Source organism: Pteropus vampyrus, unplaced genomic scaffold (genome assembly GCF_000151845.1).
Source record: "Pteropus vampyrus isolate Shadow unplaced genomic scaffold, Pvam_2.0 Scaffold23, whole genome shotgun sequence".
Lineage (NCBI taxonomy): Eukaryota > Metazoa > Chordata > Mammalia > Chiroptera > Pteropodidae > Pteropus > Pteropus vampyrus.
The window spans coordinates 3,027,585-3,051,746 of NW_011888804.1; the positions used below are offsets into that span (position 1 = coordinate 3,027,585).

General features: G+C 38.4%; 2 protein-coding genes across 2 annotated transcripts in view; one reads left to right on the forward strand and one right to left on the reverse strand.

Annotated features, from left to right (window-relative positions):
* The first annotated feature begins 28 nt into the window (after window positions 1-28).
* ERP29 (endoplasmic reticulum protein 29) lies at window positions 29-7,988 on the forward strand. The gene is made up of 3 exons (XM_011355816.2): window positions 29-251; window positions 4,558-4,696; window positions 6,506-7,988. The coding sequence occupies exons 1-3, from the start codon at window positions 108-110 to the stop codon at window positions 7,006-7,008; spliced, it is 786 nt and encodes a 261-aa protein (XP_011354118.1). The 5' UTR covers window positions 29-107; the 3' UTR covers window positions 7,009-7,988.
* Window positions 7,989-9,967: 1,979 nt separating this feature from the next.
* NAA25 (N(alpha)-acetyltransferase 25, NatB auxiliary subunit) overlaps window positions 9,968-24,162 on the reverse strand; it is a 57,247-nt gene continuing 43,052 nt past the window's right edge. The window contains exons 20-24 of the mRNA XM_011355817.2: window positions 23,839-23,904; window positions 22,656-22,753; window positions 21,420-21,530; window positions 17,398-17,544; window positions 9,968-13,304 (exon numbers count right to left, since the gene is read on the reverse strand). Coding sequence (XP_011354119.1) covers window positions 13,182-13,304; window positions 17,398-17,544; window positions 21,420-21,530; window positions 22,656-22,753; window positions 23,839-23,904 — 545 coding nt within the window. The 3' untranslated portion in view covers window positions 9,968-13,181. The remainder of the gene's footprint in view (window positions 13,305-17,397; window positions 17,545-21,419; window positions 21,531-22,655; window positions 22,754-23,838; window positions 23,905-24,162) is intronic.

Consider the following 24,162-nt stretch of genomic DNA (forward strand, 5'->3'; position numbering starts at 1 on the left):
AGGCGCGCCTGAGCCTCTGGGGCGGGCCTTACTGGTCACGTGACTCCCGTCTTGCGCTCTCTCCACTACAGCCTTCCTAGCTCCTCCACTGCCAAGAGTCCGGCGTTATGGCTGCCGCCATTCTACGCGCCGCTTCTCTCTCCCCACTATTTCCCCTTCTCCTGTTCCTTTTGTTCCTCTCCGCTCCGCAGGGCGGCAGCGGCCTGCACACCAAGGGTGCCCTTCCCCTGGATACAGTCACTTTTTACAAGGTAACGGGGGCGGAGAACATCGCGCGCAGGTGCAGCCAGAGCGCCCAGGGGAGCGCACACCCGTGGGAGACATAGGGCACAGAGGGCTGTTAGGAGGTGGTCTGTATCGACGATCTCGGGGCTTCCCACCATCCAAAGGGCTGAGGGACTCTGTACCGAGACCATATCATGACCATGGAGTCTCCGTGCTCCATGGTCCCTGCGCGCTGTTGCCTTAGCAGTATTTGTACTTTGTTTCCTCTTTGCAAAAGAGGTGCCGAGATGCAGCCCAGGGAACCGGGTTCCCCTTCCCCTCACCTATGGGGAGAGGGCGGTGCCGGGCAAGATCCAATCCTTGAGTTCCAAGTGGGAGACCCGGAGGGCGGTGCAAGCCGGTCGCCACAGTTCTGGCTGTGGTTGGGCGGAGGGGTGGAAACCCGGCTTGTGAGCATGCATTTCTGCGCCCCATTTCCCTTGGCTTGAATTGCAGCTTGCTTTGCAATATGCAAAAAATGCCAGATATTCTGAATCTCCTTGAAAAGTGCAAGCATTAAGAATAAACTTCGGTTCAGCCACCCTGTGGGGAATATCTTGGACTTGGGACAAATGACTAAAATCGTGTCAAGACGTGGGAGGATTCGCCAGTACTTCCCACCCCCGTATTTACAGAATGTGGGGTCCTGGCCTGAGTTAATGGTCGTTGGAAATGTTGAGGGCTGAATGCAGCCCCGACCGCCCCCCCCCACCCTTGCACCTGTCTTCACCCACTGGCAGCTTTTAAATTTGTCTACAAAATGGACAGGCCAAGGGTTTGAGAGAGAGCCTGTCGTTTTATTTTCTTAATCTGTACCCGTTGCTAGGAAGTGAAACCAAGAAGTAGAGTTCTAAATCTATCTCAAATGGTTGAACTCTTCCTATTTTCAGAAGGGTTTCTTGTGCGTTTGGCACCTGTGGCTCATTCAAGGCAGAATTTCAAGAATTTAAAAGTGGAAATGGCTGGTTGGTTGTCAGGCACACTCCACAGCGCCCTATGCTTTGGGGACCTTTATTGGCAACGTGACACCCCTAACCCCTAAACATGGGAGTGGAATAACATTACAGACCAAGTGTGACTTAGAAGGAAACTGCACTGTAAAGTGAACAGTATTTCCTAATCTGTTGGTGCCTCTTCATCTTTACTGCTAGCCCTCTGGTTAAGGATATCGTTACGGTAACCCCACTGGTCTCCCTGCTTTCACCCTTGAGCCTCTCAAACCATTCTCCACACAGTAGCCTAAGTCCTACATGATCTGACTCTTGCTTCTCTCTCCTTTCATCTCCTAACCATCCCCCTTTTTGCCCCTCTACTCCAGCCACACGTTTTCTGTCCTTTAAATATTCTTAGCTCATTCCTGCCGTAGGCCCTTTGCACTTGTGACTAAAACATTCTTTGCCCAATCTTTGAAAATCTGGTTGTTTCTCATCATTCAGGCTTAGGTTAAATGTTGCCTTCTCAGAGACCTTCCTTGATTTCCCTCTCCCTCAGCCTAAAGTGCCAGTCACATTCCCCTGTTTGATTGCTCACTCTTCACTCCAGCACTCATCACTGATTTTTTTCTTGTCTACTTTATTATGTCCCACATTAGAATATTACATACATAGGAAGAGCTACCTGTCTATTTTGTTCACTTAACAACTGCCACAACCTAGTGGGTAACCCATCACATAGAAAATGTTCAATAATAATTTGTTGAATGAGCAAATGTTTCTCCAGTCCCTTTCTAAATCTCACTCTCTTCATTGCCATTGAACAAAAGGAGAGCTTCTAGTGTTTTCATGCCCAGAGGCTTCATTCCATGCTTTGCCTTTCTGTGATTTCCAGTGCCTTTTTTTGTTTCTTGCCCTTTGCCATCACTAGAAATAGGAGACCCTGTCCATTTTTTTTACTCCTGTATTCACTTAGAACAGTGCCTCACACATGATAGGCCCTCAATACCTTTTTTATTCAATGAATAAATGAATAATGGATTCATCTGTATATTGAAGAAGCAAGTTGCCTAAATATAGGTTATGGTGGTGCCAATTCCTCAAGGATGAGGAGATCCTAAAGCAATTAAGAGGTACAGACCGAGTAAAAAACTAAAACCAAAATTCATTGTGTAAATGCTTGCCATTCAGAACCATTCAGCCACTGGTAAGAATGGTGAAAGTAAAAGATGGAGACCACTCAATCAGTTCTATTTCAATGTTAGAGCACCGTATGACTATTACTATTACTCCATAATACAAATGTAGGCTCCTTGCAGGTGGGATCCTTGTTGTACTTTTAAAAATTTCCCCCTGGACATGTAGCATCTGCTACCAAAGTCTGCCCTAGCTTTGTTCTTTTAGGAATTATTTTTGGAGCATATGCTACATACAGGTACTGTTGGGCACTAGTGATACAGTAGAAAACAGGTCATACAAGGTCCTTATTCTCATAAATGTGCATTCTAGTGGAGAGGACAAACAAAGGATTTCAAAGAGTAATTAATGCAGCAAAGAAAGCAGAGCAGGGTAACAAATAGAATGTGATGAAAATGAAGCAGTATTAGTATGAGTGGAGGAGGTCTCTCCATTCGGAGGGGTTATTTGAACTGAACTTTTAATGATAGACAACCATGGGAAGAATTGAGGAAAGGGCATTCCAGACAGCAGGGACAGCAAATGGAAAGGCCCTAAGTGGGTATAATAGGTTTGGTGTGTTGAACTGAAATAAGGCCAGTTGGGCGGGAGTGATGTGATCTGATTTGTATTTTAAATCTTCCCTGGTTTTAGACCCCCAGCGCTCAGAATTTTAGGGGCCAGTGACCACTTAAAGATTACCTGTTTTGGTGGTTTTTCCCTCTTCCCTTGTGTCCCTAGGCAGTATTAAATATTTTTTAGAACCTAAAGCCAAATGGACAGCAACACAATAGGGAACAAGGACTAACAAAAACTGGAGTGATGTCAGCTTGACTTAATCACAGTGATTGCCTGTGATGAAATACTGACTGGCAGAGATCACTTTGGTTAGAAAAACAAAAAGTTGTAGGAGGAAGAGAAGGCAGTATTATTGACCAAAGGCAGTTTGTTAGATGAAATCTGTGCATTGGAAGAAACCATCAAAAGGAAGTCCTTGGAATTCCTCAATATGTTAAACGTAGAATTACCAGATGACCCTGCAGTTCCACTCCTAGGTATTTACACAAAAGAAATGAAAACGGGTGTTCAAACAAAATGGTACATGAAAGTTCATAACGGCACTGTTCACAAATATCCAAAAGATGGAAACATCCCAGGTGTCCATCAGCTGATGAATGGCTAAGCAAAATGTGGTCTAGCCATACAGTAGAGCATTTGGCCACATAAAGGAACAAAATACTGATGAATGCTACAACATGGATGAACCTTAAAAACATGCTAAGTGACATAAGCCAGACATAAAAGGCCATATATTGTATGATTCTATCAGTAGACATCCATAGAGACAGAAGGCAGATTAGTGGTTGCTAGGGGTTGGGGTTAAAGATTAGGGAATGGCTGTTTAATGGGTGTGTGGTTCTGGGTGCAGGGTTCCTTTCTGGGTGGTAAAAATGTTCTGGAACTAGATGTTAGTGATGGTTGCACGACATTGTTAATACACTAAATCTCACTGAATTGTACACTTTAAAATGGTGATGTGAATTTTACAGTTGAAAATATTGGCCCTGACAGAATCTAGAGATCTAGCCAAAGTGAGCTGTAGTCTAGGGAGAGGACATTGTCCCAAACATGGCATTTTGGTAACTTCCCTTGAGCCCAAAATTGCAAAGTTCAAACTCTGGGCTCTATTGCCAAAGCATCCTCGGTGGTACCAGCTCCTTTATAGATAGGTGGTTGGTTGCTTGATTGGTTGGTTGGTTGGTTGGTTGGTGTCAGATTTCTGGTTCAGTGTTTACTGAGAAAAGCCCACTGGGATGATGGGCATGAAGGAGCCAAAGTGTGTGCTAAGTGTTTACTTAACCTTACCAAAAGAGTGACTAGAAGAGAAGGCCTTACTACATCCACAGCTTTGTTTATTCTAGACGAGGTTTTATACGTCTTTGATAATGGTGAACAAATACCTAACGGGGTACCCAGAACATAGTAGGCACCACTAAATTGTTAAAGGAATCAATGGATGGCTGGCTGGATGGATGGTTGAATGAATGAGTATCAGTATGTGAGAGCTTGTCTCCTCTGTAGGCTTTCCCACTCCATTGCTTAACCAAGGGTCCCTTGGGAAAGGCAATTAGCCCCAAAGGTCTCTGGAAAACCCCCCCACTTGCTCAGCTCTATACACCCTCAGGTCATTCCCAAAAGCAAGTTCGTCTTGGTGAAGTTCGACACCCAGTACCCCTACGGTGAGAAGCAGGATGAGTTCAAGCGTCTGGCTGAAAACTCGGCCTCCAGCGATGATCTCTTGGTGGCAGAGGTGGGGATCTCAGGTATGGACAAGTCCAGAACGACTGGGGAGGGCAAAGAGGGAGGAAGCTCGGAATTATTTCCCTACTTATAGGGGGAATGCCCAGCACCTGAGCCACACACGAGTGTATATGTGGTCATGGCCTCAGGGAGTCTGGTACCCACGGCAAGCTTAGGTTGAGCAGATTCTGTGACCACATAACCTCAGCTCAGCCTTGCGGGTGCCTGAGGAAAGAGAATCCACCATCCTTCACCTTCTACTCCACACTGACATTAAACTTAATATGAGAACTTGGAGCTCTCCTTACAGTGGACTGTGGTCAGAGAGAGTGCCATGCCTCCTAGGGGACAGCATAGTCCAAGCTTCCATGTTCATTTCAGCTCTTTTGTACCAAAACTACTGGGTTTTGGCTTTAACTCAAATCCACCAGAGTTGCCACTAAACCAAGGGCAGTTCTCAACCACAGTGACAGCTTTAATAATAATAGTGGCCAACATGTAGTGGTTTAGTCTGTAAAGATATACACAGACATTGCATTTTTACTCTTCACTTGAACCCTACCTGAGGAGCGAGACATATTATCTCCATTTTATACTTAAAACTGAAGCTCAAGGCTGTAGGGCAGGCAGTGGCTCGTCCAGAATTCCACCTGTTTGTTAACCAAGCGCAGTGGGTTCTTCCCTCTCTCAGCTTCCTCCCAGCTGGAAAGCATCAGTCCCTAGTAAGTTTAAGAGTCTGGTCCTGGGTAGAGATAGCTGGCACTCTTCTCCAGGACAGTTGATCAATTCTGAGTCACTGCACGTTCACTCCCTTAGGGCTTTTAGAATAACAATAGCTGGCATTTATTCAATGTTTACTGTGAAACAGGTCACTGTGCTAAGTGTTTTTACATGTGTTTCATCCTTGTGACAAACTCGATGAAGGAAATACTGTGACCCCCAATTTTCAAATGAAGAAACATTCTTAGAGTAACTTGCTCAAGACTGTAGAGTTTAAAGTGGCAGAACTAGGATTGGAACCCCCACGCTTCCTATTCTACCGTCCCGTAATTGATGGTCTCAGCCATTTCTTCTTGACAGGTTTAAGAAACCAGTTGTCACAGCATCAGTCCTTGGGACTGCTGCTGCCTTTTAGGGAGGACATAGCAAATACTAACAGCTACCACATAATCAGTACTTAACTCTGCCAGGTTAAGTACACATAGCCCCTCATTGGGTCCTTCCAGCAGTCCTCGTGCAGTAGGCACTCTCTTACTTACCACCCGCTCCCCTTTCCCACCAAGCTCCAGCCGGTTGGCCTTTGTGATCTTTAAATACACCCAGCTTATTCCTGCCTCAAAGCTTTTGCACTTGCAGTCCCTTCCACCTGAGACACTCTTCTCAGATCTTCACCTGTCTGGCTCCTTGATATTTAGGACCCTCATGTCATCTCCAGAGAGGCCTTCTGTGACCACCTGAAGTGGGCCTCCTTACCCACTGTCACATCACCCTGTTTTATTTTCATCATGACACTAATCACTTATGTTCATTATCTTTCTTCTCACCCTTAGAAGAATATAAGTGCCTTGAAGTCGATATTCCTAATCACAGCTAGACCCCCAACAGAGAACTGTACCTACAGATAGTGGGTATATAATATTCAGAAGAATTCCCATTTCCAGATGAGGAAAATGAAACCCAGAGCGGTTAGATGACTAGTGCCACATGGCTAGGAAGCCACAGAGGAACTCACACAGTGATTTTTCTTCCTCTCAGCTCAATTAGGCCTCGTGGCAGTCTCCTGCCCTGCGTTCCTCATGGTCTTGCTCCTCCTATCTGATTTCTGTTCACAGATTATGGTGACAAGCTGAATATGGAACTGAGTGAGAAATACAAGCTGGACAAAGAGAACTACCCAGTCTTCTACCTCTTCCGGGATGGGGACTTTGAGAACCCAGTCCTGTACAGTGGGGCAGTTAAGGTTGGAGCCATCCAGCGCTGGCTAAAGGGGCATGGGGTCTACCTAGGTATGCCTGGTTGCCTGCCTACATACGACAACCTTGCTGGAGAGTTCATTAAGGCCTCTGGTGTGGAGGCCCGCCAGGCCCTCTTGAAGCAGGGACAGGATAACCTCGCAAGTGTGAAGGAGACTGAGAGGAAGTGGGCCGAGCAATACCTGAAGATCATGGGGAAGGTCTTAGACCAGGGCGAGGACTTCCCAGCATCAGAGATGACCCGGATCACCAAGCTGATTGAGAAGAACAAGATGAGCGACGGGAAGAAGGAAGAGCTCCAGAAGAGCTTGAACATCTTGACTGCCTTCCAGAAGAAGGGGGCCGAGAAGGAGGAGCTGTAAAAAGGCACTCCAAGGTTTTCCAGTTTGGTGAGGGTGGGGAGGGAGAGTTACCTGCTGGCTGTGAGACCCTTCTGAGATATCAGGGAGTGGTGGGGAAAGTGACACTAGTAACCAGAAATCTGAGCATGCCTGGACATTGATGCTGATATGACCATGCTTGGGACATCTCTATAGCCAGTCTGGGTATCGGTAGAACGCTTATTCAGATGGCTTGTGAAATTCACCCTCAGAAGGAATTGGTGCTATAAAGAATGTACAGCCCAGACCGTTAACAGGTGTAATTCTGATCCAATTAAAGTTTCCATGTTTTGGCTAAGTGGACCTGAAGCTATTCAGTTTTCTTTTACAAATGATACCTTGGCCTATGACCTGCTTTCTCTTTTGAATTTTTAATCTAAGCTGGTATGGACCCCACTCTACCAGGGTAACAGATTATCTTGACAACACTCTGGAAACTGGTCCCAGCTCAATGGCTACCTTTATTACTTTCGACTGGTGTTCAGATTCAAGTGGACTGATTGTGGGTGGTATATTGCATTGTCCATTTTCTCATCCTTAAAATTGAATGGCAACGTTAATGAACTTCAGTGTAATAATTTTCCATATGCCATGAGATACATATAGCAAATTCATAGTTTTGCTGATATAATCTGATAAGTTTTTTGAAGTTTGATTTAGATACCTAAATGATGCAATTCAGTTCAATTTGGAAATTAAAAAAGGGATTGTTTTCCAGTTAAGTTACTTTGTCACTGTCAGTTACTCAGTAAGCACCAACTTTTAAAAAGCAGAGGGAGGAAGCACTGTACTGACTTTGAAACTTCTCATGAGTGATGAGCAATATCTGCAATAAGCTTCATAACATTCCCACTTTCATATTTAACTATTTGAAATTATGAAACTGTAGCTCCTGAAATATGTCTAATTGCACCCAAAGAAATTTAAGTTGAACAGAGATGGCAAATAAAATCTTAAATGTTTATGTTCCTTATTTATCCCAGATTGGTAAAAGTCACTGTAAACAAAAAAATATGCAGGAAAATCCATGTGTCGAATTGGATTGAACAAAAACAATTGTGGAAGCTTAGGCTAACAATTCATCTAGGCAAAAGATGTTCAAACCTAAAAGCCTGCCCAAATCCAGCACAGGTACTTGCAACATTTGACAAAAGAACATATATTTGGCCCAACAAATTCAGTATTCCCCCTACTCGTTATTTCAATTTTAATTAACTTGGGGAGATGATCATTTTGGATGCTTCTCACTGCTAAACTTGCTTTAGCTGTTCTAGTTTTTTCTTATGTACCTAAAACAGTCATTTCTGAAGAACTAAGTATTCACTAACTTATGGAAATTAAAGATGGCAGAAAGAGAAAGAACTCTAAATGTATCCACAGTCCCTGAATGTGTTCTCATCTCAATTGTGAGAGGAATGGAAGAAGGTGACAACATATCCGGTGTACTTCACTGAATGGGTCCAGGCTGGGTCTTAACTATAAACCTAGGGTCTTGAAGAAACATGGGCTATGTAGCAGGACTAGATTTTTTCATTAAAGATGGGCCCTTTTTCTGGTTTAAGAGTCTGAAGTGACTTGCACATGCCATGTAAAATTCAATCTCCCAATAACGAGTCAAATGGATTCCTTCCTTCAGCTTCTTAGCATCTAGTTTAAATGACATGGCTGTTAATCAGACTAATAAAGGCTATGGACTGGCTTCCCAGAATCAAACAAGTACATACAATCTTAAGGGAACTTTCCAGATAACCTGACACAAATGAGACCATGAATCTAACATGAAGAACCCTATTCTAAGGCACTTTCAAGTTCTCTCAGAAAGTGCCAAGAATAATTTTAATTTACAAATAGTCTTCGATAACTGGTGCCCACACACCAAAAAAAAATAATAATAAAAAAAATGTTGGCATTGGAATCACATCAGGAGAGGTTGATTATTCAGTAAGAAACCAAGATAGAATGAGAATTTGAACATGGCCATCAAGACCAAGAATGTGAGATGGTTTGGGGCTTGTCTGAGTTTTAGCTCCTTTCATCAGTGCTGAAGAGTCTGAATCTTATTCAACTCTTACCCCACTGGGTGGTCCTAAGTAGTGACCTTATATGCAATAACTACTTTTCTCATATGTAAAACAGTACATTTCTGGGACCCACTTTTACTGGGATATGTGGAAGCTGGAGGTTGTAGAAAAGCTCTGCACTCTTCAAGCATAAACTGCTTTAGGTACCCCACAAATAATTTTTATAAGCATTTGGCTCACAGTTGCTTACCCTCCACTTACATGAAATACATACCTGCATTAAGGCAGTGATAGCACCAAAAAAAAAACAATATGAAAAAGTATAACTGTGAGCCCACCTTTCTGGGGAAAAGTTAAAAACGGCAGTGAGGTATATCTAAGTACCCATCTTTTGCTAAAGGAAAAGAGACAGTTGGGACAGAAGCAGGCCAAAAACTGACTTTTTTCAGAGCTCAAAAAGAGCACTTAATACATGACAGGAGACTAGGAGAGGAAAGATAAACAGCTCCTGGTTCCACTGTTAGTATGGCTGAATAAACTTAATGTCAGCCTGTATGTTCACACACACTCTTGGATAAATCACGTCATCAGCCTGTCTGAAATCCTCCAGTTAACTTGCCACTAAATTTAGAAATCTCATTCCTTCCCATGGCTAAAGTCCTTATTGCTCTGATCCCCACTCTACTTTCCATCAAGCCCTACCCTTCAACTTCTTTCATTAAGTCCCAGCCACTTGAGCCTTTTTTTTTTTTTCAGTCACTGGAACATGCTTAGCTGTCTCCTGCCTTGGGGCCTCTGCACTTGCATTGTTTTTTCCATGGCTGACTCTTCCTCATTCAGGTCAGAGGGCACCACTCAAGGAGTCCTCTCACGACCCACTTTTTCACATACCCTGATTTATTTTATTAAACCAGACTTAATTACAAACTAATATTTATTTTTATTGTCACTATCCCCACCTCAGCCACTAACTGGGATATATATGGTCTCATTTATCATTCTATCAGCAGAGCCTAAAATGGAATCTGGCACATAGTAAATAAGTACTCATTAGATATATGTTGAATTAAAGATTGCTAGCATGCAAGGTACTTCTTTTAAACAAAAAGACTAATCGCCTTGGCAGATAAATTTTAAATTCACAAATTTCACAATTTTGCTGAGGAATGTAACAATACAAAATTGAGATGAAATATATCATTTAAAAGGTAACTTCTAGGAATTTGAACAAAAATGAACCGGGCAGAAATGCCAATTTAAAAATGTTTATATAAATTAACCCATCCAGTTTAAAGTAGATTTCTATGCTTAATTCTGAAAAGGAAGAATATATACTTCCCATTTTAATAAATCACATCAAATAAGTAGGAAGAGTTTCAATAACAAGGCCATAGATACATTGAAACCCCTTTTTTATATTAAAAGTTAAAATGAAAGACAAGTCCAGATTGAACATAGTGATTGCAAAATATAATGCAATTTTGAACAATTAAAATTATGAAAATATACAAAATTGATGGGCAACACAGCTAGGCATTTGTACATTTGGAGAACACTAAAAATTTCTCTACTTTTTATCCATATCAGATAAATGATTTAAACCAAATGTTTGCTTTGGAGAGTCTCAACTTAGGATCTCAGTAGTATAAAAAGCAGTAATTTTTCAGTCTGTAAACAGTAGTCGTGTTTTTTCTCCTTTTTTGTTTTTTAAATAGCAATTTACCACACAAAAACAAAACAAAAAAACTCACACAAACCAAAAACAGCAGCAGCAGCAATGAGTTATTTGGGAATTCTCTTCAAATACCAATGACATACGATTGCTGGAGAGGGTGCTTTTTTACTCATGTAAGAATATATATATATATATATATTTTTTTTTTAACTGTACACAATTTATAGTGCATGAGTTTCCAAAGGAACAGATCAATAAAAGATATTGGCCATTTCTGCATAATTTCATTCTTTTTACAATTTTCTCAAAACGTAAGAGGTTTGGATCTAATTGAAATGCTACATTTAGTGGGAAAATCAGCAAGTAACAAAGGAAGCATAACCTTGACATAACATTGTCACTAAAACCCACCTTCTGAGTTTTTAGTAGAGGTCCCAGATGCCCCTAAGCAAGAGACTAGTAAGGTAGACCACTGGAGTCACACACTGTCCCTGAGGACCAAAGCCAGCCCACTGAGCACACATATGCTAGATAGATCAAGGTCGGTTGACAGACTTGTTTCTAAGAGCATTTCTATTTCTATGTACGGTATTTTTGGACATTCATGGAAACATCATTTCAAGAACACATGCCATACACACCCCCACTGCCACACACAAGAAATTCCATAGGTCATAGTTTTAAGAAATTATGATATGTTGTCATTAAATTACATTTGGAATCAATCAGAATTTTCAGTTCATCTTGTTCATCCTTTTGGGATGGGGTGTGACAGCTGTGGCTACTAATTTACATCAAAAGTAATTTTTTTGAAGTTACTTGATGGACTAGGATTTCCAACAAGTCTTATTTTGAACAGGTAATGTAGTCATTTTCTAAAAAATTTCCTTGGCAGTTTATAAACAGTTATTAATTGCCCTATCAAATCGTGAGTCTAAGAAAGTCCAGATGAGGAGACAAGATGCAATTGCTTTGTATACAGAGACTTTCTAAGCTCTCTTTTGAGGGAGAGAAGTATCACATCTCATTGGAGAAGTGAGTTGGAAAGGACCTTTAAGGATTTCAAGACCAATCGCCACCAGATGCTCGAATTTTCTCATCAAATTAATTTCTTTGCTCTTACAAAATTACTAACTTTAACAATATTTGGATAACAAAGACAAAAAACAGAAGTACAGATTCAAACACAAAAAGTTATCAAAGCAATTGTATAAACTGCAACATTCTCAAGAGCAATGTTTATCTTTTCTGTCAGACCTACCTCTGAAGCAATAGTCTTGAAGAGCTCCAGGTGAACAATGTAAACACCAACCCGGTGTGATCCTCAGGTTTGAAAAAAGTAAACTGAACCTCAAACCCAATGCATAACATTTCTTTTGCCAGCCAAAAATGTAAAACCTAGGTTAAGTCTATAATATACATTCCTTCCTTCCTTCCCAAACCCCGGCCCCACTTAAAAAAAAAAAAAAAAAAAAAAACTAAAGTATTATATCTTCATTTTCAAGCATATATATGTATATATACATATACACACACACATATGCTTGAAAATATACATATATATGTAAAAGCATGTACATATATATATATATATCTCACAAAACCAATGGCATTGGCATTAGACTTGCCTGCATAAATTATGTACACCTTTCTTCTTTAAAAGTGATTCCCATCTTCCCCTAACAGATGAAAGACAGCAAGCTAGTCCTCGGCAGGCTTGTAAGTGGTCTGCACTGCTTTCCCTTCCAGACAGCTCTAAGTTAACAGAAGCCCATCTATAATTTAATTCTCATGGGAGCTAGGATTGGGATGTCTGGCTACTGGGACTATTAAGCCAAAAAGTGAGCACCTGTGGTTGTCTTGAGTGGTGCCCGTCAGTGACAGGTGCTTGTACCAGATTTCATCTGAGGCCCCTTAGGTACTTGCCTTGGGTTCTATGGGAGCCAAGCAGCTGAGGAAGCCTTAAAACTAAACTGCTAACGTGGAAAGAGGGCCTGCTCCCAGTCATGGTCCCCCTCTATTTCTCCTTTCTGCTTCCTAAGGCTCAAGGACCAGACCAAAATATCCACTGCTACAATGGCAGGGCCATTCAGCTGCTCTGAGGTCGATGCTTTATGCTTAATTTCTATTGCTGCTTTTATAGGACCCTCCCCCCACCAGATGTTTCTGGTGATAGAAGGGAGGAAGAAAAGTGGGGTTCTCTTGTGGCTGCCATATGCATATGAACATGTATAAAAAGTGGTCAAACCCAGATGAGGGTCCTGCTTCTGGTTTATATACAATAATTTAATCAGTTGTATACATTTAATACCTAAAAAATTAATTCACGATCAAAGTCCTTCATGCATTTTATGAGGAAGTTCTGGATTAAAATGATGGTCAACCAGATGTAGATTTTGCCTGGGAAGATGATGTCATTTTCTGCTATAGAGTCATCAGTGCCTGTAGTTCACACTTGCTTAAATTTTTAGTTTCTTTGTGGTCTCAAGTCTTTTTTTCAGCAGCTCCCCAATTTCCAGAAGTGAGTGCAGATAACTGCTCTGCACCTTCCCTTGCACAGTCTTTGAAAATTTTCTCTCTTCCTACAAAGAAGACAAGAATTAGTGGTCCTGCTCAGAAAGCATTAGCCTAGATTATAGTTCCCCAGATATAAACTAAAATTACCATTACCTTTGGCCTCATTGCAAGCTCCATCAGAATAGGGTGGGTCATTTTCAAGTTCATAAAATGCAAAGAAGGCTAAAGCTCATCACTGATGTATATATTTCCATGTGATTTTTCACTAAGACCCTATTTTTTTCACATCATTATTCTTTCAAGTAACCTTTGTTATAAGTTATATAAAGTTGAAAAACATTTCTAATTAGTAGTTTTCATCAAGAAAAAAGGTAAAAATTTATTACTAGTCTGGACATAAAACACTTTTATTATGCACTGTACACAAAGTAGAAAAATTGAGATCTCTGATTATTTCATCAGATAAAAAGTAGGAATTTATTATTAATTTTGACATTATCACAGCCACTTTTTAAAGGCATCAAATTTACCAGTATCGACATTTTTAGTTTTAATATTGACAGGTCTCCCTCCATATTGAAAAGTCAACGGGTTCCAGAGGCCAAACTACTGAAAAAAGACCAAAGTTTTCCTAAACCTCCACTATTTGCTGCTCATTTGACCTGTGGTAGAGACCACAAAAATAAAAGGGCGGTAGGGGCCGAGGGACAGTTTTCAAACACAGAAAAGAGGTTGGCTGAGAACTGGTTAGGTTTACATGAAGCTGGCAGTATTGCAAAGCTCAGAAGAAACTGGGTAAGCACAGCCTATGTCCCACAATACTACTACTTGAGACCTCATCTATCTACCTTAGAAATACAAATGTACATAAGAAAGTATGTACAAATACATTTCATTCAGTACTGTATGTAGGAGTGAATTATAGAAACTTTTAAATGTCCAATGGTTGTGGTACATTCATATTTTGAGTACTAAACAGTTGTTTAAAAGAACAAGACTGACCTATATGCATTAACCTGAAGAGATATCTTGAATTATAAAGTTGAGTGAAAAAAAGGCAAGCTTCAGAATAAAATAGTGTATCGTTTACTTTTAAAAACCTAACAAAGGTAAAATACATTACAATTTTATATTAAAACCAGGTGTTATTCAAAAGATACAAATAATACTGTGGATTTTGTCTGAGTATAAATGGAAAAAAAAAAGGTCTTGGCACACACCCAGTTTCAGTAGATCCCCTAGGGAGCGGGGAAGGGGACCAGAACAGGAAGTGGTAGTCCAGAGGCCTTATTCATAGTGTCTCAAGTTTAGTAAGAAAGGAAAACAAAAAGAAAGAATTCTGTGAACCTAATGGAAGTTGAAGAGAATTTTTTTTTTTTTTTTTTAACCTAAAAGACAAGTACCCAGCACTATATGGATCCTATATTTGGTAGCTGGTGCTGCTCAGTATGTTATATGTATCATAACTTTAACAAAAGTAGACAATATAAGACCATTACTATTTTGTTTAATCCTCACTATAATCCTATGTAGTAGGTATTACTATGATTTCCATTTTAGAGATAAATTAGGCCCAAAGGTTAAGTGACTTTCTCAAGGTCAAAAGAGGACAGACCCAGGCTTTAAAAAATCTAGAGAGCAGCACAAAGTTAAAGATAACCTCTAGAACACTAAAAAAGAGAAATCTTACCCTTCATTTCAGGAGGCAGATCTTTTAATAAGAACAACGCCCCACAGTCACAACAGCAGGGCTCTTGTGCCTGTCACCTTCACACCGGACAGTCCTTCCCACATAACCATGGGCCTGGGCTCTGCCGACTGACTCATGGTGCCCCACACAATTCACTTTCCTGCCTCTGCTTTTTTCTGCCTCCTCCTGCTTGGAATTCCTTTCATTCATTCCTGTCTGCCTGGTGAGAACTTATTAATCCTCAAATGTCCCCTCTCCAGTAAGACTCTTTTTGACTAGATCAGATTTCTGTGCTTGTATCCTATATCCAATTTAAAGTCATTTGTATGCATCTCTCTACGGCCAGGTCTTTTAGTCGCTATTTCTACAAGCCTTTAGCCCAACAACTGCGAACTCAATACATTCATATCTACTTATTAAATATCTCAAAGATACCCAGCAAAGCCCAACTACATGAAGTAATGTGACATTCATTCAAGTATGCAAACTTTAAGATTTTTTTTTTTCAAAGAATAGGTACCATAATTTTAGGGTTTTTTTTTTTTCTATAGCATCCAGGAAAGGGTATGTGAATCTAGAATAAAGAATGAGCTTAAAATTGATCTAAAAAGTAAAAAATTTAACAGCTCAAATCTACTCTGAATTTCCAGATTTCTTCACATGGAAATGTATTCCAAAAGGACTGTCAAGTGTCTCTTCATTCAAGTGGGAAGTAGAAGGCAAAAATCCTACCTGGGATGTACCTATTTGTCCAGGATTCAATTACTAGGCCTTTACTGGATACCACGAGTGCCTGGAAGTCATAAAGGATACTGGCAGATACATATGTGTTACAGGAATACAGAAGAGGGAGAGGTGGAGATGGCTCTGGATGGTGGGACTGGGATTGATTTGAGGTTGGGAACTGGGAGGTGCTATTCTCTATTTTCTAATTCTCTTGTAACAAACAAACGTTTGTGTGTAAAGAAATGATGAAATACTACAGAACAGTTAAAAAGAATAAAGTAATTATTCATTCGTAATGGTCCCCCTAGAGATGAGTACAAAAAGCAAGAGACAAAACAATGTGTATAGGATGCTACTGTTTGTATTTAAAGGGAGTGGAGAACTAGACATAATATGCTTCTAGATGGGTTATCTAGGAGTGCACAAGAAACTATTAATAGTTCCTTCTTGGAAAGAGAACTAGCGCATAGGTTAGAATGGAAGTTGTTGTCTTTCTTTACATTTTCACTTTTTTCTACCACGTGCATATTTTACTTTTCAAAACAACTTGAAGCTTTAAAAGGAGACAAAAATATTAAAGAATTAAATAATACATCAATTAGTGCTTTTAATCACCACTGAAGTCTATATTCATTCAAATATATGTAGGAAAGCAGCTGAATATATAGTTTACCTGGCTAAAACCAAACTTGTACTTTCCCATGTCAATAAATATCTGCTTTCTTTATTCAGTCTTGGGAAATATTACATGCTCTGTGCCTTTTTCCACAGTAAGCCCCTCGCTAAAGCTCTATTGTATTGAAATTTTTCAAAAGAGGGGCTTGCAATCTTTTACAGCTGCTGTGCAAAGCAAGATTCTCTTCCTTCCCTTTCGTGGAAATATGGGGCTAAGATGATGAGTGCCTTCAGATTTCTAGATGAGTTCCCTCCTCAGCAGAGGCTTTGGTCACAGGAATACTCAAGGGAAGCATTCCTTCAAGGTCAGACTTTCATCACTGGAGCAACTAGCTAGAAACGGGTGGTACCGCCATTGCCCTCTGGCCTCCATTATAATCCTAAACCTGCTCCAGGCTGGTGAATGTTAACTTACCTGACACCATTACATCTTTAATTATTTCAGGCTGAAAGCTTTTATTTGTTTAATTTTTTAAAAGAATCTACATTTTATAGGCAAGACTTTACAGGGCTTTTTCTAACAGAATTTTAAGAAACCAGTGTAAAATAATTATCAGGAGAAATCTGATGGCTGCTACCTTTGATTTCATTCCTTTTTTGGCTGGCATGCTCTAGCCTAATTACTGACATAATTATTTCTGATGTCTAACATTTTTCTTTTTTCAGGTGGTAACTGCTTAGGTGGCAAAGAAGCCAGTTAACCCAGAAGCAAGTTAAGTTCTCATTCAAGATTATCCCTGGACTGCAAAAATATGGTTGGTTTCCTCTGGTGCTCGTAAGGGGACAATACTAATTCTACTCCTCACTAATTCATCATTAGTTTTCATGGTAAAAGAACAATCCCCACACCGCCACCGCCCAATGTACAAAATAAAGGGATGGGGTGGAGGGATATAAAGGAGGAGGGGAACCTACCACCAACACAAACAACACAGCAAACAGGCACCTTCTAACCGAAACTGCTTATAAGGAAATGATGAATTGAAAATTAACATGTCCTCATGATGTAGATAAGAACAACTGAATACCTATATATAACTTATTGCTGATCGCCCACATTCTCTTACCAGTGAGAGAGAAGTGTCTTCTAAAATAAGTTCTTCAAGTTTAAGTGCAATTAGATGTGTTTCAAGCCCTTTAATATGATCCACGACATTGGAAATTAATGTCTGAAGCCCAGCAACATAGTCTTGGAAACTGGTAAAGACAGGTGGCTGGAAAAAAAGATTTTTAAAAAGTTGGAAGATTATCAAACATATTTCCTATGCTAATATCAAATAAGCTTCACATGAAATAAACTATACTAATTCCATACTATAACATTACTTAATGCTATTAATAGTGTCAGGGATGGATACAGTTTTGGAAATCAACAGAGTCTCTCAAATGATGGTAAATTTAATTGCCAACAAATAATGCTAATTCAGCACTGATGAGCTAAGCATTTTATTAAAATGAGATTTTAGTTCACCCTGGGGAACTGGAGATAAAATTTCAACAGAAAACTATCTTAGTTGGTCATGACTCAAGTTTGGGCTGAGAATCTCCAGGAACACTGAGATGATGAGAGGAACTGGGACTTCATTTCTTCCCATTTCTTTGAGATTTCCTCTATTGTTAATAAAATGAGTGACAACAGCCAAGAAAATTCTGAAAAAGAGTAGTTAAGGGCAATTTGCCCTAATAGATATTAGAGTTTATACTATAAACTTATATTAAGTCTAAATTGGAAGTGGTATATAAGTAAATTGACAAAAAAAATCAAAGTATACAAAGCCAAGACAAACCAAAGAATATAAGGGAATTTAAATGGTAGCATTTCAAAACAGTGGTTTCAAGTAGATGAGTAGTACAGAGTTAACTAGCTAGACATTTGGAAATACAAAATAAAAATAGTAAATAAATTCCAGATAGCTTAAATATCTAAATAAAAGAAAAAAAATCCATCAAAGCACCAGAAGAAAATTTAGGTAATGACTTCTACGATCATAAATTGGAAAAGCCTGTCTAAACATTACACTAAGAACCATTAAAAGAAAAAAATCTTGTTTATTTTAAATTACTATATGGACCAAAAAAATCACTCAAGTTAAAACACGATTATGTTAAGAGCCCAAGAGCTCAAAACATATCAACAGGAAAACTACCACTACCACAATAGAAAACTTGGGCAAAGTCAGAACAAAAATTATAGCGAAGAAATCACAGCAGCATGATATAATTAAAAAAACAAAACAAAACATATAAACACAAGAAAATTAGCCAGTCAATTATGAAGGCCAGTTTTTCACTCAAGAAGTCTATTTTGAAAGTTCAACATCAGAAGAATTTTTTTAAATGCTAATTAGAAAAGAGAGAATACCAATGTTTGCCTGTCAGATGGGTAAAGACACAGACACACAACACTGTTGAATGTAAAAATGTATATACATAGTAATTTCGGGCTAAGAGATATCCTAAGGAAGTCATTATAAATTCAACTTTGTGTATTTGTTCATATTTTAATAGCAGCACAATTTATAATATTTAAAAAATTAGAACCAAATATTCATCAATGGGAATGTTATAGTTTATTAATACAACAGAATGGCATATAACCATTAAAAATAATGATACAAATATATTACTGAAATGAGATGTCCAAGATACCTGTTAAATGAAAAAAACAAATAAGCAAGTTGCAGAACTTTCTATTTAACATGATTCTCATTTGTTTGCAGTGGCTGTCACTGGTCAGTGGGAATATGGGTGATCTTCACTTTACCCACAACTTTACGTTACTTTGATAATCAGAAAAATAGGAAAGCTATTTTCATTTTGGGAAACTAGAAAAGCTACAACTACAAAAACCACAAAATTCAAATACCAAAAAGCTATTTAACAAGTTCTAGGACTGTAACCTTTCATTAGAAGAGAGAATAACAGAGCACCTCTAATCCATACTTTCAAACTTTGCACTGATGATGTTAAATTATCTTGAAAAAATGAACGAGAAGCTTCCTTCACTTAGTCCCTCATCCAAATCTAAGTATACTTTGCTTCTGAATGAATGGTAACACCCAGCACAGTGTCAAATTTAAAGAATTCCTGAATTTGTTATTCTTGAATTGTGCAGAAAGTCAGTATTACTACTAAAACCATAAACATTTTCAAGAGACAGTGGCTACTATATTGCTACAGCAAACAAGGCCTTCCTATTAAAATAGGAAAAATTCTAACAACAAAACAGTTTGTCATGTGCAGAATGAATCCTAAATAACTCCTTTAAAAAAAAGGATACACATTATGTTGTTTTACACATTCTAAAATAAAGATAGGAAGAAACTCCAAAATTGAATTTAAAAAGAAACAAATGAACTTTATTTACATCCCTCTAATAATATAACCTCAGTTTTTAATTCTAGTGCTTTTACAGAGTACCTAAACTATCTACATTCACTGGAACATATTCTAAGGACAAAAAGTAAAATTGCAAATAACGTGAACTTAATTTTGTGGGTTTGTTATTGGAACTAGTAGTGAAACTGATGTGCTAATTCCAAAACTATTTGGTATTTATTGTAAAAAAGGCAAGTGAACAAATATATTGATGCTGTTAGAAGCCGGGTTCTCATTCTATGAAAATAAAGTTACAAATATGGAATGAGGGAAGGAAGAGAAGGAAGACAAGTGATGTTGGACTGAAGCTGGAGGTATCAGTAAGAATTAATTATTTAAAACTCTGTGTGTTTGTGTATGTAATAAATTTCCTATCTCTTTCCACGGACATAACTAGAAGCAATGAAACTCCAACAGCACTTAACACACCTAACACCTAGATCTTGGTTTTGAAATACCATTCCCCATAAAGGAACCAGGAGGGCTCCTTGAAAAAGTATCTGATTTCAGGTCAATGGGAAAGTACAAAGTGCTTGGAGCATTTTTGCTGTTCCAGAAAGCAGGGACTAAAAAACTGATGAGGACACGTTCAAGGATAAAAACCAGCTTAACGTGGCTCCCATTAGCCAAATTTGAACATCCAAAGGAAAATGATGATAATGGATTATAAGGTTAATTTTAAAAAGAATGAGTTCATAGTGATACTCAGATAGTGATATTAAAAATATACAAACAAATATATATATGAATGGGGGTGGGACAGCTCTATTTTACAGAATAATGCAAGCTAAATAGAGATGACAAGTTGACAAAATTTTTAAAAATTCACCTTTGTGGAACCACTAATGTAATAATGATTCACGCAAGTCAGACTAACAATGGATGCTAAAACCAATGAGTGAAAGGCTGGTGGAAAGTAGGATAGTCACAGTCTCAAAGTATCATCCTGCAAGGGAGCAAAGGCACCTTTCCAATAAAGATATCCAGTAGACGCTTCCTTTTATCAAATAATTAAATTAGAAATCAGCAACAACGGGACATCACAACATTAGTGCCCCTGATTTAAAAACAATTAGCCAAATCCAGATTGTGGGACAGTCTACCAAAAATCTAGACAGACTGACTCTTCAACCATAAAGACAAAAGGCCAAGGAAGTGTTCTAGATTAAAGGAGGTAAAGAGACATAACTAAAAGCCGTGACAGATCCTTAGTAGGATTCTAGTATCTTGAAAAAAGGCTAAAAAGGACATAATTATTGTATCAATATTAAATTTCCTTTTTTTCTCCCGTTTTTTGTTTTTTACTGTCTTTGAATGTTAAATATGTGAAAATTTCTTGAGTATTTGTAGAGGACTGCCCTTGTTTTATCCTTGTGTTAAATATCATGAAGTCTGTACTTTTCTTTCAAATGGTTCAGCAAATTGGGGGAGGGGGACGGTATGGAAGCGAGGGAGAAGGTGAAGGTGGGGGAGGAAGAGAGGCAATGCAAATGTGGCAAACTGTTAACAAGTGGTGAGTCTAGGTAACGATATTTGGGTGTCACTATGCTAATCTTTCAGCTTTCCTGTAGGTGTGTAATTGAAAAAACAACGTTGGGGAGAGAAAATGAATATATATGGAATCCTACGGTCTGTTACAACATGTAGAGAAACAGTGAAAGAAAAAGCAGCATGCAGCCAGATTATTACTTGTGTTTTCTGTTATTATTACCATGATGATGCTGGTTTCTTTTTTCTTCTTTTTCTTTTTCTGTAAATTTAATTTATATGGTCGCAGGACACTCTCACAGTAACTGGACACCCAAAGGATAATAGAAATAGTCTGAAAGAAGAAAAATTACAAATTTATGAATAAGAATTACATTCAAGATATCTATCAGGAACAGTTAAATGTAATGGATTAAACAAAGAGACTGACAGTTCTCTACACAAATCCCTTCGATTTCTCCTCACCACCTTGATTCAGGCCTTTATCATCTCCTGCTCAGAATACTGTGACAGCTTAAATATTTATCCTTTCTTCTGGCTTTCCCAGCTCTAAACCTACTCTCCACTTACACCAGCTTCCTTTCACTTTCCTGTAGGAAGCAGGGATCTATTAACATTCTTTTCACTCAAGTGAGACATCCAAATTCCTACGTATGGAATCCAAAAGTTCTTTACCATGTGCCTTTTTCCATCCATCTCTCCAGTCAGGTAAGATGCTGCCTTACTTGCAAATCTAACTTACATAGAAAGAAATCTCCCCAGTTGGTCAGTACATAATCCTCCTTTGTGTTTAAGTTAGATGTTTACATGTCTTCTCCTATGCTCCAGTGTAAGCATGTACATACATATACGTGCAATTATTACACATTCGTTCATTCAGTAAGTACATCTTGGGCACTTAACAATGTGCCAATCACCAGAATAGAGAATACTGCCCTCAGGAAGCTTACAGACTAGTAGGAGAAGAAAAGTAAATAAACATGCAACAGAAATTAAAGGAAAGACAATAAATTATGAGTGTTTGTGATCCTCTCTGTTAAAAAAGAAGAGAGTTTTGCTACATCAGCTCCTGAATTCTCTTTCATAATGCAGAATCTCAGTAATTAATTAGTAAACAGCAACAACAAATAAAAGAAGCTGGAGGAATTAATTTAAACAACATAATAGTTAAGACACAAAGGAAAATAAAAAATAGCTAGAACTGGAGAGAATCTGAGCAATCTTCAGAGATGAGTAAAGCAAATTCCAGGAAGTTTTATCTAAGCATTATGAATAAAACCTTGGTATTCTTGAAAAAAGCTGGTCCAGAAAATGACTTAAAATGTTTCTCAATTAATGAAAGGCAGGGTGAGAAAATAAATTACAGGTATAAGGTGCCTATTACCTGTTCATTTTTGAAAAATTAATCCTGCATACATTTAAGGAAAATTGAGTTTTTCAGAAAGAAAACAAAACATACCTCAACAAAGAAGACTAGGTTTTCTAAAAGAGTGGGGTGTGTTTTCAAGTTACCATCTTTAACTTCTAACAGATCACCTTTACATTTACTGAAGACGTCTGAAACAGAAAAATATTTTATGGTTTTATTCAGGTTCTGTTTCAATGTTATTTTTAGAAACACGATGCACAATCTACTAAAGAATAAGCAAATTTAAAAGCTTATTCCAGAAATCTTCTCCCCCCACAATGAACCAAACAGCAAGGAACATCTATCTTAAGCTCTTTAAAAATCCACATGACTATTGGTCTAATTGTCTTCAAAATACAAAAGGTGGCCTTACAAATTACATATTCTAGGGTCTAAACACCAGCTAAGCCTTTCCACAGACAGACCATTGGCACAATAAATTTAAGGTTTCAAGTGAATGATTTAGAAGAACTTGTGTCATTAAGGATTTAAAGACTACAGTACACAGTATACAGCAAGTATCACATTTAATTCTCATAATTTTCATCTTTTAATTATCATTCTTCATTTGGACAATGAAATAAAAGACTGTTTAGGCTCATGAAAATAGAGACCTTTATAGATTAATATGCTTGTGTGCACCCTTTTACTAAATAATTCCATTTCTAGGAATTTAATCACAAGAAAATACTCAAATTAGTACCCAAACACTTGTGTCCCAAGATGTTCATTTCGTCAGTTATAAATATACTGTTACAAATAACTCAAGTGCATAATATGTCTTCTATGGGGGAATAGAGAAATAAATTTGGTACACTGATATAAGACTATAAATTATGCCATCCTTCAAATGAATGGAGTGTATATATAACTGACAATGTCAGTAAAGCATGTATTCTTCCTTTTCATATGTTAAAAAAACAATCACTACTATGTATTTCTATATACATGTATGGCTGGCCGTTTGGGTAGTATCTAAAAAATGTCTACGGTTCGTTCTTACCTCTGGAAAAATGGGGCTGCGAAAGGGGGAAAGACCACAGACACCTGTGTACTGTTTTATAATAGGTATCTACTGCTCCTGTCACCAAAACTTCTTAAAGTTAAAAACAAGTCTTTAAAAATACCAAAAGTATGCATTATTTTCAAATCCTCTTACAAGTTTCTATTGTAAAAATGAGCAGCTATCAGACAATTAGATGTAAAAATGGGAATCCACAGTAATAACGCTTACCTTTTAATTGTTCTAATAAAGACTTAAGACTATTCTCTACTCGCTCCTGGATCTCCACTGTATCCTCTAAAAATGAAAAGCAATGAAAAACGTTCATTTTTTAAGCAAGATTAATACCTACAAGCAACATGTGGGCAAAGACATTTTCTTTTAAGACCAATTGGCATCTAAATTCTATTACTGAGAGACAGAGAGAAAGATGAAAAAAAGGGAAAAGAAAAAAAAGGAAGAAAGGGAAAGAGGGGGAGAAAAAAAGAAAAGAAAGGTATTAATTATCTTCTGCCAAAAGCACTACCTAAAATTCTCTAGGACTAGAAATCTATG

What these genes read in the sequence shown, in the direction of transcription:
- ERP29 (XM_011355816.2), top strand. Translation starts at nt 108, where the DNA reads ATGGCTGCCGCCATTCTACGCGCCGCTTCTCTCTCCCCACTATTTCCC. An exon ending in ATACAGTCACTTTTTACAAG is followed by an intron (nt 252 to 4,557) that starts GTAACGGGGGCG and finishes ATACACCCTCAG; the next exon opens with GTCATTCCCAAAAGCAAGTT. An exon ending in GGCAGAGGTGGGGATCTCAG is followed by an intron (nt 4,697 to 6,505) that starts GTATGGACAAGT and finishes TTCTGTTCACAG; the next exon opens with ATTATGGTGACAAGCTGAAT.